At 51.4% G+C, this 12,804-nt stretch overlaps 1 protein-coding gene across 1 annotated transcript in view; it reads right to left on the bottom strand.

Moving 5' to 3' along the window:
• Positions 1-12,804, bottom strand: part of ACAP3 (ArfGAP with coiled-coil, ankyrin repeat and PH domains 3) — a 61,185-nt gene that overhangs the window by 28,528 nt on the left and 19,853 nt on the right. The window contains exons 3-6 of the mRNA XM_051988862.1: positions 10,743-10,862; positions 9,111-9,164; positions 6,861-6,919; positions 3,468-3,651 (exon numbers count right to left, since the gene is read on the bottom strand). Of these exons, the coding sequence (XP_051844822.1) occupies positions 3,468-3,651; positions 6,861-6,919; positions 9,111-9,164; positions 10,743-10,862 (417 nt within the window). The remainder of the gene's footprint in view (positions 1-3,467; positions 3,652-6,860; positions 6,920-9,110; positions 9,165-10,742; positions 10,863-12,804) is intronic.

Here is a 12,804-nt window from a genome sequence, read left to right as displayed (position 1 = left end):
AAGAAGAAGAAAGAAAGAAAGAAAGAAAGAAAGAAAGAAAGAAAGAAAGAAAGAAAGAAAGAAAGAAAGAAAGAAAGAAAGAAAGAAAAAGATGCGAACATGTGAGCATGGAGCCAACCCAGGGCTGGGGAGGCTGGGAGGCCGAAGGGAGGAAGGGCACTGATCCAGGCTGGCTCCCAGCCCACACACTGCTCACTCCCCATGGTCCCACCAAGGCCACGGCTGTCACTGTCCACCTCCACTAAGTTCCACCCCAGGCCGACCGTTCAAAAGGGTTTTCCGCGGCTTCCAGAGGCACCTTCAGGCCCCGTCGCCAAGCCTGCCTTCCTGCCCTTGCATAACTGTCTCCTGCAAACTCCCCTCACCTCCTCCCCTGCCAATCCAGTCTCCCCCTTTCCAAGGACGCACGTTCCTTGAACAACAAAGAGGCGGCCCCGTGGACTGTCCAGGGGGTTTTCTTGGCAAAGATCCTAGAAGGGTTTCCTTCTTCAGCATGGAGGCAAATAGTGGTTAAGCGACCTGCCCAGGGTCACGTAGCTAATATGTATCCGAGGCCAAATTTGAACACGGGTTTTCCTGACTCCAGGCCTGGGGTTCTATCTCCTAGATGCCTTCAATCTACTCTAACCAGTTAATAATAACATCAATTATACAGTAACCAGGCACTTAACATATATTAGCACATTTGATCTTCACAACAATGCTGGAAGGTGGGTACTATTATTATCCCCATTTTATAGGTGATAAAACTGAGGCAGGGTTATAAGACTTGCTCAGGCTCACACGGCTAGTAAATGTCTGAGGCTGGATTTGAACTCAAATCTTTCTGACTTCAGGCCCTGTATTAACTGCCACGTGCCTGACTCATTCCTACTTCCAAGTCTTTGCTTGTATTTCTTTTTTCTAAAAAAATAATTTGTGCTTTTACATCATCTTATTTCTAAATACATTTCTCTCCCTTTCTCTTGCCTCTCCAAAGATTCATCCCTTATAATAAAAAGGTTTTAAAAAATGGAGAGAGAAAAAGCCAGTTCAGCAAAAATGTCCAATCTATCAGTACAAGCCTGGTTCCACACCCAGAATTCTCTCCCCGCGCCAACAGAAGATACAAATCTTGTCTGTGTTCTACTTTTCATTCTCCCTGGGACCTCCAGTTCCTCCATCTCTCAGTCTTTCTCCAGGTCCTCATTTCTGCTTTTTGTAATCCTAGTGCTAAGCACAGTGCCTGGCACACAGTAGGTGATTAATAAATGTTTCTCGACTGACTAAATCTGCATTAAAAAGGAAAGCTTGAGGAGCTCGCTGCATTATGGAACCAAATATCTGATCAGAAAACAAATCGATTCTCTCTCCCCATCCATCATATTAACCGCTCTTTTCTGCATCATCTTTTCACTGCTCACGCCTCCATCCCCCCAGTAAGTCCTCACGACCTTTCTACTGAATCCTCCGTAATAACCTCCCCTTCTGAACGTTATCCCTGCAAACCGTCCTCCATACACAAACAAAGCACAGATCTCACCATGTTGCTCCCCTCCTCAATAACCTCCCTTTGTTCCCTGTTACCTCTCGGGTCAAATACAAACATGTCTGTTTAGTATTCAAGGCCCTGAATAAGCTGGCTCTGAGCCTACCTGTCTCGTCTTAAATATCAACACCTTGTATGCATATATATACATATACAAATTTGTATTATATATCAGCATTAATAATTTGCATTATATAGCAGTACTTGCATTATTTATTGTAAAGGGCTGAAACTCTGAGTTGATGCACGGAGGTCGGACAATCGAGCACTTAAGACTAATTACCAATTGGCCAATGCTCTATTAATATTTGCTTGGCAAATGGCCCTTCCCACTATTCTGTGCTGATTCAATCTTTTGGTAGATACAGAGAATTGTAGGAGGTATTAGGGGGTGGAGTAAGACAAGCCAGAGACACTTTGGCGGTAGAGGAGGAGAAGAGAGGTTGCGGAGATCCTGCATCCATCCAATTCACTTCTACCCCTAAAGACCAAGAATAAAGATCAAGGACTTTTGCTTATCCTGACTCCGGCTGACTCTAAGGCATGTAGGGTGCTAACTCGGTCTTCACAATTTATATTCATATCACATATCAGTACTTGTATTATATAAATATATTTGTATCTTATATCAGTACTTGTATTATGTAAATATATTTGTATCTTATATCAGTATTCATATTATATAAATATATTCATATTATATATCAATACTTGTATTATATAAATATATTCATATCTTATATCAGTACTTATATTATGTAAATATATTTGTATCTTATATCAGTATTTGTATTAGATAAATATATTCATATTATATATCAATACTTGTATTATATAAATATATTTGTATCTTATATCAGTACTTGCATTATGTAAATATATTTGTATCTTATATCAGTACTTGTATTATACAAATCTATTCATATTATATATCAGTACTTGTATTATATAAATATATTTGTATCATACATCAGTTCTTGTAGTATATATACAAATTTATATTTTATATCAATGCTTCTTTTATTTCTTGAATCAAATATAAACATGTCTGCTTAGTATTCAAAGCCAGTCATAAGCTGATTCTGACCTGTCTCTTTTTATATAACTTTTATATATATATTGTTTATATAACAATACTTTGTATGCATATATGTATTTGTGTGATATATCAATACTTGTATTTATATATTATATATTTTCATGATATGTCAATGCTTGTATTTATGTATATATTGGTATGATATGTCAATACTTGTGTGTATATATATATTTGTAAAGTATATTGTGCAGCCTAACTGGCCATCTTGCCCTCCTCATGTGGGACAGTCCCTCCCCCATCTCCAGGCTGCTATCTGTGGGCTGTCCCCCCCATTTTCAAAGCCCCCACACTCCTCTGCACCCTCGGCCCCTCCCCCAGGCAGCCTTCTTTCCTGCCTTCCTTTCTCCCTTTCTCCGAATCTTCCTTGTCGACAAGTCCCGCATCCTCCGAGAATCCTCCAGTTCCCGCTCTGAGTCCCCTCGGCACTAACTGACCCAATGCTCTTGACATTGATCACTCAGGAATTTCTGCTCCCTGACTTAACTTTCTGGGTGCCTCATTCCTGAAGTCGGGGGCCAGACTTAACTTCCCAGGGTCCTTCGGCTCTAACATTCTAGGGGTCTCCCCTCCTTCCCCAGCACAGAGTGCCCAAGAGTTGCTCCAAAATTACTGTGAACGCTGGCGTGTGGGAACTAGGCCCCTACCTAGAGGGGAAGGGAAGTTCCGGGAGGGCCAAGAGTTACTGAGCAGCAGAGGCTGGATGCACCCTAGGGTCTCCCGCCTGCCCCCCCCTCCCCCCTGCGCCCCTTCCCTTGACTACCCCGACTCTTCCCAGCATTGCCCCGCACCGGGGCCGACAATGCTGCGACCCCCTCCCCGCCGCCAGAGACTCTCACCAACCTGGAGCACGTAGTCCAGAGCCAAGTGCCGGAAGCACTTGCGGGTGAGGGTCAGTGCGCCGGTGGCCTCCTCGACCTCGTGCGGCCGGTGTCGCGGCGCCTGTGCGTTCTTCACCAGAGACATCTCCATGTCCTCTCGGACCTTGTCGAACTGCTTCTTCGTTTCTTTGAATTTCCTAACGTCACTGTGTGGAGTAGGGAGGAGAGTCAGCTGATGAGGGAGGGCAAGGGCTTAGGCGCCCTAAGACTCTCCATGTGCACTCCTAATGGGCGTCAACTTTGGGGCCTCTGTTGTTCTCATCCAGAGAATGGGCAGAATTCCCTCTCCTCATTGGGAAGGGGTGTCCCAGCCATTCTAACTCCAAGGCAGAGACAGGGATATGATTCCAAATTCACATGAGCAAAGGGCTGTTAGCTGAAATGAGCCTGCTCTCTGCCAGGGCAGAACACACGGGGAAGGAAGCAACCGATACTACAGAAACACGTTTTATATGATTTCTTCTCTGTGTGCATCTGTCTCTCTGTCTCTCCTTCCTCTTTGTCTCTCTTTCTATGTCTCTCTCCCTGTCTGTCTCTCCCTTCCATGTGATGGATATCATATTATTTTCTTCAATGGGTGGGGGAGGAGTGGGAGGGAGAGTGAGATTTGGAACTCAAAATTTTCAAAAATGAATATCAAAGATTTTGTGTGTGCAACTGGAGAATATTTAACAAAATAAAAATATAAGGAAGGGAGGGAGGGAGGGAGGAAAGAAGGGAAAGGAAAGAAAAAGAAAGAGAAAGAAAAAAGAAAGAAAGAAAGAATGAATGAATGAAAGAGCTGAGAGGATAAGATTAGACAGACAAGATGGCTCTATATAATGGGGAGCCCTGAATGGCAGGCGATTCCATTTCTGAAGCATCTTTACAAAAAGAAGGAAGGAAGGAAAAAGAAAGAATGAATGAATGAATGAATGAATGAAAGAGCTGAGAGGACAAGATTAAATGGACAGAATTCCCCCCTTCTCATCAGAATTGGTTCAAAGAGAAAATAACATCTATACTTAATATGTATATAGAATTTATTTTACCCTTCAGGAAAATAGGAAGAGAATGGGATATGGGAACAGGGGATAAAACAGAAGGCATGCTGGGGGAGGGAGTGGTCAGTACTGAACCCTTTTGAGGAGGGATAGGGTGAAAGGAGACAGAGAGACTAAATGGGGGGAAATAGAGCTAGCAATAAGAGCAGTAAAAATAATTTCAAAGCAAGTTTCTCTGGGAAGGCCTCATTTCTCAAACACAGAGGGAATTGAGTCAAAGTTATAAAAAATAAGAACAATGCCTTAATTGATAAATGATCAAAAACTACGCTCTATGCCCAAAGGGCTATAAATTCATGCATGTCCTTTGACCCAACAACACCACTGCTAAGCATGACTACCAAAAGATATTAAAAAAAAAAAAAAAAAGGAAAATGAGCTATATGTACAAAAATATACATAGAAGGTCTCTTTTCAGGGTAAAAAATTGAAAATTGAGGGGCTGCCCATCAATTGGGGAATGGCTCAATAAACTGTGGTGTGTGTTTATGGTGAAATATTATTGTTCTCTGGGAAATGATAGGCAGGATGCTCTCAGGGGAAAAAAAAACCTGGAAAGTCCTCCATGAACTCAAGCAAAGTGAAATGTGCTGTATACAAAGTAATAGCCGTGTTCTGGGATGGCCAGCTGTGAATGACTTTGTTATTCTCCGCAGTACAATCATCCTCGACTACTCTGAAGGAATCATTATGAAGAGAAGGAACCGATTGTGTCTGAAGACAGACGGAAGCATTCTCTTTTCTCTCTCTTTTTTTTAAACTTAATTTTTCTTGAGGGTTTTTCTTTTTCTTAGGGTGGGAGATCTATATTTTCTTCCACAATGTGACTTTTTATGGAAATGTTTTGCGTAAGTTCACATGTGGTTTCTTAATTGTGGGTGGGGAGAAGGGAGAGAACTAGAACTCAAAAATTTTAAAAACACGTAAAAAAATGTTGTTTTGAATGCAATTGGGGGGAAAATATTAAATAAATATATCAAATATGAAAGCCCTTCACGGCCTGATTTCAAGCCTCCTTTCCTAAATTTATCTAAGATGGAGCTTCTACCGTGTGTTTTGCACATATGTGAGAATTGTTCAGTTGTTCTCAATCGCGTCCATCTCTCCATGACCCCATCTGGGTTTTTGTTGGCAGGGATACCGGAGGGGTTCGCCGTTTCCTTCCCCGGCTCATTTTACAGATGAGGAAACTGTGGCAAATGGGGGGAAGTCACTTGCCCAGGCTCACATCACTCAAACTCGAGGCCAGATTTGCACCCAGGTCTTTCTCATTTCAGACTCAGCCCCCATCCAGTGCAGCATCTGACTGGGGGAAATGTGCATCACTAGGGGCAACCCAGTCATGGTCACTAGTCTGACTCGCCATGGCTCCCTTTGCGGTTTTCTCGGCAGAGATATTAGAATGGTTTGCCATTTCCTCCTCCGGCTCACTTTACTAGAGGCAATAGGGAGCCCCCAAGGATCCTTGAGCAGGGGAGTAACGCGGCAGCCGGGTGCTTAGGAGTCCCAGGCTGCCATCTGTGTGGAAGATGGATGGGAGAAGGGAGAGGCGGGGCCGGGGCCGGGGAGGAGGCTGCGGTGCGGTGGAGAGCCGCTGGTGCTAAAGCAGGGAGGGCTCCCTGTGGGAGGGGGCTTCTCTCGGGACACAAGGAACGAGGGAGAAAAACCCAGGACTCCAAGGGACAAACTTGGAGCAGCAGATGCCCAAGGGTGACCCTGGACACGGCAAACAGGGAAATCTGGGAGCGGGAGGGTCGGGGTTCAAACACTAAGATTGGGAAAGCGCCTATGGGAATCTGGAGGGGGGGCGGAGAGATGGGAAGGGGCCTGGTGGGGTGGGCTGCTGGGAGAGCCGGGGGTCCTCAGCCCAGAAGAGGCAACTGAAGCCTGGGACGAGGTCACCAAGAGCCGCAGGGAGTGCAAGGGAGAAGGGGGAGCCCCTGGAGGGCGTCAGACCGGCCCAGCCCCTTCTGGCTCCACGTGACTGTCCCGGACAGAGAAGGACCAGTCCAAGGTCACCCAGCCAGGCAGCGCCCAAGCCAAGCACCCGCCCGATTCCCCTCTGACCCAGAAAAGCATCCGGGTCTTCCTGAAGCAGGTTTGGGTGGGTGTAGGGGAGCAGCTGGGAGGGGAAGGGGAGGGGGAGCACCCCTGGGTGGGGGGAGGTGGGATGGGGGATGGGAAAGAAAGGAGGAGCACCTCTGGGTGGGGGGAGGTGGGGATGGAGGGGGGCTGGGAAGAAGAGGGGGAGCACCTCTGAGGGAAGACTGTGCCGTACTCTTTTTTTAGGGGGGGGATGCAATCATACTCACTCTTTGACAAAATTGTGGAGTTGCTGCCGCACTGACCGCTGGGCCTGGTCAAACAGGATCTAGAAATATCCAAAAGGGAGGGATTTGGGGGAGCCCTAGGCAGGGGTGCCTTTGCCTTCTGCTCCTGAAACATCTGGGGGATGGGGAGGGATTTCTCCCCAAATCCAGGCTTTCCTTCCTGACGCTGAGAAGCTCAGCCAGTAGCTCCCCTCCCCCGCCAGGAAGGGGCCCCCGGTGCCATCTTCCTCCCCAGACAGAGGCTGGCCCAGCTCCCCCATATTGACCCAAAGGCTTCCCTGCACGGCCAGCAGATGGCGCTGCTGCTCAGGGCTGCCCAGATGTTTGAGCAGCTGTTGGGACAATGGGGTCTGGGGGGGGGGGGGGAGGGGCGGAGGGCTCCCTCGGGGACTCACCTGCCCCATCAGGCTTCCGGTCACGAGCGGGCCCCTCTCATGGGGGGGAACATGCAGGGGCCCATATGAGAGGGGATGGGGGGCTGAGGGGGAAGGGGGGTGCTCCGGGAGACGGGACGGCGGCTGTCTCTCTGCACCCCCTCCCACGGCTCACGGCCCCACGGCTCATGTTCCCACGGCTCCCTCCTGCCACACACAACAGCCGCCCCCATCCTCGGGACCCCCAACGGCACCACAGGACAAGACGCTCCCGTTGGGGCAACAGATTGGGGGGTCCTAGAAACAGCCGGGAGGGGCCTTGGGGAGCATCACTATACAGAGGGGGAGACAGGCCCAGGGCTGCTGGGGGACCTGCCCCCAGTCACCCACTGGGAAGCGGCCGTGAGGAACTCGAACTCGGGCACAAGCTCCAAGCTCAGGGCTCTTGTCCCCCACAGCCTGGGCCTCCTGGGGAGGTAGAAAATCACGGACCCCCCCACACACACCATCTGCCCCGGAGGGGGGCAGGAGGGGGGGAGCGAGCCCAGGCTGAGGGGCAGGTGCCGGGAGGGCCGGGCCGGAGGAGGGACACGGGGCACGGGGCAGACACTCCGGGAGTGTTTATTTCTGAACTTCCCCTGCTGGGTGGGTGGGGGAAGGGGGGGGTTGTTTAGTCTGGGCTCCAGCTCCCAGGCCAGCTCCCGACCACCCAGAGCGGGGACATCTATCCACGGGGACCTCCGGGCACGGGGCCGTGAGAGTCGGGGTCCCAGTCAGCGTGTGCTGGGACCTGAGTGCCGGGGCAGGGGCAGGAGAGAACCCGTCTACCCCCGAGCCCCCTGAATGGCCAGGGGACCCACACTGGCTCCTGGACAATGGTTACTCTGTGCCAGGAGCTGTGCTAAGTTCTGGGAATATCCAGAAAGCCGGAAGCAGGCCCCCCCACCCCTCCTCCTAAAGGAGCCCGGGCCGGAAGCTCAGCCTTGGCCCTTTCCCCTCTGTGTGGACAGATGTTTGGCAACATCTGGCAGGAGAGATGGCTCAGAAGGCACTTCTCCCTATCCCCAGACTGGAGGGGGTTTGGAAGCGGGGAACACGCTCTGACTACCTTCCCATGGCTCTCCTAGTAGCCACTGGGGCCAAAGGTCATTGTGTCCATCCCCCTGCCTCCAATCGGATCACCGCGGCGCTAGCCCCGCCTGAGAGATCCCTGATTCAAACAATCAGGAAAACGCTTGGTGGTCCAACTTGACTCCCCCAAAATGAAGGGCCGAGGCCCCCCACTCTCCTCCCCGGTCCTTGTCTCTCCCAGGGTCTATCTGGCTATTTCTGGGGCTCCTCCTTCCCCTCCCACACCCCCAGCTCCGATTACATCCTCTCCTCTATCCCCTCCCCCTCACGCTGGACCGCGGCCCAGCCAGACTTTTGGCTCCTAAGCCAGACATCCCCAGCCAGCGTCCCCGAGCTCAGGCTGTGCTTCCTCCTGCCCTGAGGGACAGACCCACAATGTCCCCTCACCCCTGGGCTTCCCCGGCACAAACCCCTGGCCCCGAGGGAGATGGAAAGGTGTCCAGCTCACTCCCCATGACTCAGAACCAGGCCCGGATCGCCCGCGGGGCCTGAACTCCCCAGGTCCCTCCAAGAGCACTTCCCGGGGCACAGCCCAACAAAACTCCCCAAATTCCAAGCCCAGGGATCTTCAGTTAGGGAGGAGTCCGGGAGGACTTCAGTGGGAGGACGTGCAAGGGAGATGATGTGGCTGACGAAGCCCGGGAGCCAAGGGTGGAGGCACTAAATAGCTCTGAGCCCCCTGTCCCGGCACCAGGGGATGAGAGAGGGAGGGAGGAGCTGTTCTTACCATATGATAGTTGATCATTTCTTGAAGACTGTCTCCAAACTTCTGTAGACATTCCTGGAAGAAAGGGAAAGGGGAGACAGGATGAGGTGGGGGCAACGGCTAGGGGGCTCCCGACGCCCTCCCCTTGGCCCTTAGCTTTGGTCTCATCCCAAGCCTGGTCCAGAAGGAACCACAGCAACCTCCACACGCTCCCTTTTCATTCCTGCTATTCCTGGCCCCACAGCCGCTGCTCACCGCCACCCCCCATCCCCCAGCCCTCTAGGATCCCCAGCCTATTTCTAGGCCTTCTTAGTCTGGCTGGAAGTCTTCCTATGGCACTGGGCTAAGTCTGGCTACAGGAAATGTCTCTTCAGCCACACGACCCACAACCTTGGAAGTGCCCCTTGACCCCAGTGTTGGATCATGATCCCTAAATCTACTGGGCCCCAAACCCACCCCTGAGTCCCCTTAACCAGCCAGACTAAGGCCAGAAGATAGAAAGTGGGGTGGGGGGGAGCCCATTATTACAACAGAGAGAAGGCCAGCCTTGGAATCAAGGCTGGGTCCAGGACACATACACGAAGTGGCCGTGGGAGCCCCAGCAGATCACTAGACCTTCCAAATTGTCACGTTTACTACATTGGCCCGGCCTATCCACAAGCAGTTGTTATTTCTCCAGTCGTTTAGCTATGACTTTATTTGTGCGAAAAGTGTTTTGTTTGGGTTTCTCTTGGCAAGTATTCCCAAATATTTTATACTGCAATTTATTTTACACTTATTTTATTTACAATTTTTCTACAATTATTTTAAATGTAGTTTCTTTTTCTATCTCTTGCTGCTGGGTTTTGTTGGTCATATATACCAACACTATGATTTGTGCGGGTTTATCTTATATCCTGCAACTTTGCTGAAATCGTTAACTATCTCATCATGGATTTCAGCACGCCCAAATAATTCTCACACAGAAGAGTGGCCAATTGCATATGTGGAGGCAGTTGCCATGTCAGGAGGTCCCCTGCCCAGGAAAATTCACAAGTGTGGACTAAAATAATCAAGAAGATTATTCTGGCCATTGAGTTCTTATCTTTCTGTCTGATGGAGTTCAACTAGAAACAATCCTGGGACAAGTCACTACTGCCATTAATACTATTCATTTCGTCTTCCTCATCCTCCAGTCCAAAGAGAAATGTTCCTAGGACGAATCACCATCTTGCTATTATGTTTAAACTTTTGCAGACCGCTATGTCCACTTCTCTTTTCTGTTTTTTGATCTCTCCCGTGGTTACTCAGAGGGTTACTCGAAGTAGGGCACTCTGGACCACATGGCGCTCCCCCATAACGCCAGCAGTAGTGGGCACCAGTGGGCCCTTTTCAAGGAGCCTGAAGCATTCCCAGGTCCAGATGAATTACTCTCGGGGGTCTCTGAATCTCTTCTCTAAAGGTTCCTCCGCCAGAGCCAAGCCAAGCATCCCCCCAAGGGCAGGAAGCCCCCCTCTCCCATTAGAGTTGTGGATAATCCCAGTTACAAACCGTGGCTTCCTGACTCTCGGCCGCCCCCTCCCCATTCTCTGCCAACAGGCCCAGCTGAGGGCCTATCCTAGGGGTCAGCTCCTCCACCCCCCTGCCCGCCCCACCCCAGAGTCACCCACTTACCGAGACCACCTCATCGTTGCGGCACTGCTGGGACAGGTCCCGGACGCCGCTGACAAAGTGCTTGTTGGTGGTGATGTAGACCTTGCCGGCCTCGATCATCCCACTGCAGAGTTTGACCAGCTGTGTGGGACAAAGGGGGAGGCGGAGAGCCCTGAGTGAGGGTACGCTCCCTCCCTTGGGCCTCAGGGCTTCCCGAGTGAAAGGATCGCTGCTGGAAAGGCTCAGAGGCCATCTAGCTCAAGACCCCTTTTCAAGAGGAGAAAAATGAGACCAGGGCATGCCGGCCCTGGAGTCACCAGCTGTGGGATCTCGGAGTCACTTCAACACTCTTTGCCTCAGCTTCCTCATCTGCAAAATGGGGGTAGTAATGTCCCCTATCTCCAGGGTTGGTGTGAGGGTCAAATGAGATAATTGTTTGGCACGCAGTAAGTGCTATGTAAATGTTAGCTGTTATCATTTTTGAGGGCAACCAGGTGGTGCAGCGGGTACTAATACTGAGCTTGGAATCAGGAAGACTGTGTGACCCTAGGAAAGTCACTTCACCTGCCTGCCTCAGTTTCCCCATCTGTAAAATGAACTGGAGAAGGAAATGGCAAACCACTTTCTGCGTGATACTGGGCAAGTCACTTCATGCTGTTTGCCTCAGTTTTCCCATCTATAAAATGAGCTAAGAAAGGAAACAGCAAAACACTTTGGTACTTTTGCCAAGAAAACCCCAAATGGGGTCAGGAAGAGTGGGACGTGACTGAAAAATGATCCAACAACTTTATTAAGTCATTTGCCCAAGATGGCATGGATAATTAGTCTCCCATGGGGGATTTGAACCCAGAGCCCAAGCTCTAGCAGAACCAGAAGTATGGCACCTGAGGTCATAAGGTAGTAGCCACCAAGGATGGGCCAGCAGGGGCTTGGGCAGAGGGACAGAGCCGGACCCTCCTTTTCTGGTATAGAGCCCAGGCACGGCCAAGTGTGAGTATGGCTGACGTGGGGGGTGGGTCATGCAGGAAGCCCCCTGCACTCCCCCCTCCCCCACTCCCTTGGCATCCCTGGCATCCAATGCCTTCCCTCCTGACCCAGCAACAAAAAAACCGAGCCGAAGCCCGGAACCGCTGGTCAGGGAACTGGCTGTTGGGAACGGTGGAGGCCTCCGAGCCAGCAGCTGAGGATGAATTTTAAGCAAACGGATCCAGACAGAAATGGGTCAAGGCGAGGTCAGAGCTCTCAGGCCGGGAGCCAGAGGCAGCTCTAGGAAGGCCGGGAAAGTGATGACCAAAGCCCAGGGGAGGCAGTCAGGGAAGGCCCTTGTCAGCCAGGCCCTTGGGAGGGTGCCCGGAGCCAGCCTCGAAGGCCGCTCCTGGATCGGGCCTAAGATCCCATCACCCGGGCAGGGGACCCTGGCCGGCTCCAGGAGCCCGAGAGCCGGAGCGAGGGCCCTGGACAACAGGACCCAGGGCGACAGCAGAGACACCGAGTCTGAGGGCTGCCAGCGCAGACTCCCGGCTCTCGCCCGGCCCCTCGGGAAGGGGTCCCCCTGTCCTCAAACACCCCCCGTCCTTTGCCGGCCCTGATTCACGAGAGCACACCGAGGCAGATGAGAAGGTGAGTGACCTGCCCGGTCACTGCCAAGCAGCAGCTGCGAAATCCAAACTCAGGCTCTCCTGGGTCCAAGGCCAGAACTCCAGCTCGAGCTACTTCCAGCCTTTCTGGGCTCGCTCGGTCCCAGAGGCTTCCCCTCCCTCTCCCACCCTTCCCTAGCCCCCCTCCCAAGTCTAATACGGGCAGGAAGCCGTGAGATACGCCAGCTGCTGCTCAGCACGGGGCCTGCAGACTCACAGCACATGGGGGCTGCAGCCCCGGGACACACACATGGGCAGGAGCCCACACGGGCGCCCCCTCCTTGTGCACTGCTAGGAACCCCCAGACTAGGGGGAGCAGGACCCTTCCCAGAGGGGAAAGTCCGTGGGGCCCTTCCCTGACTCCGAGAGCCACTTGCTGTCCCCCAGCTTTCCTCTCTGCCCTCCCCTTCCCTTCCTCCGGCCCCCCATCCCCATCCCCGCTCCCA

This window comes from Antechinus flavipes, chromosome 3 (assembly GCF_016432865.1).
Source record: "Antechinus flavipes isolate AdamAnt ecotype Samford, QLD, Australia chromosome 3, AdamAnt_v2, whole genome shotgun sequence".
Taxonomy (NCBI): domain Eukaryota; kingdom Metazoa; phylum Chordata; class Mammalia; order Dasyuromorphia; family Dasyuridae; genus Antechinus; species Antechinus flavipes.
Note: the sequence above shows the minus strand (reverse complement) of the source record. Positions and strands in the feature narration are given on the sequence as shown.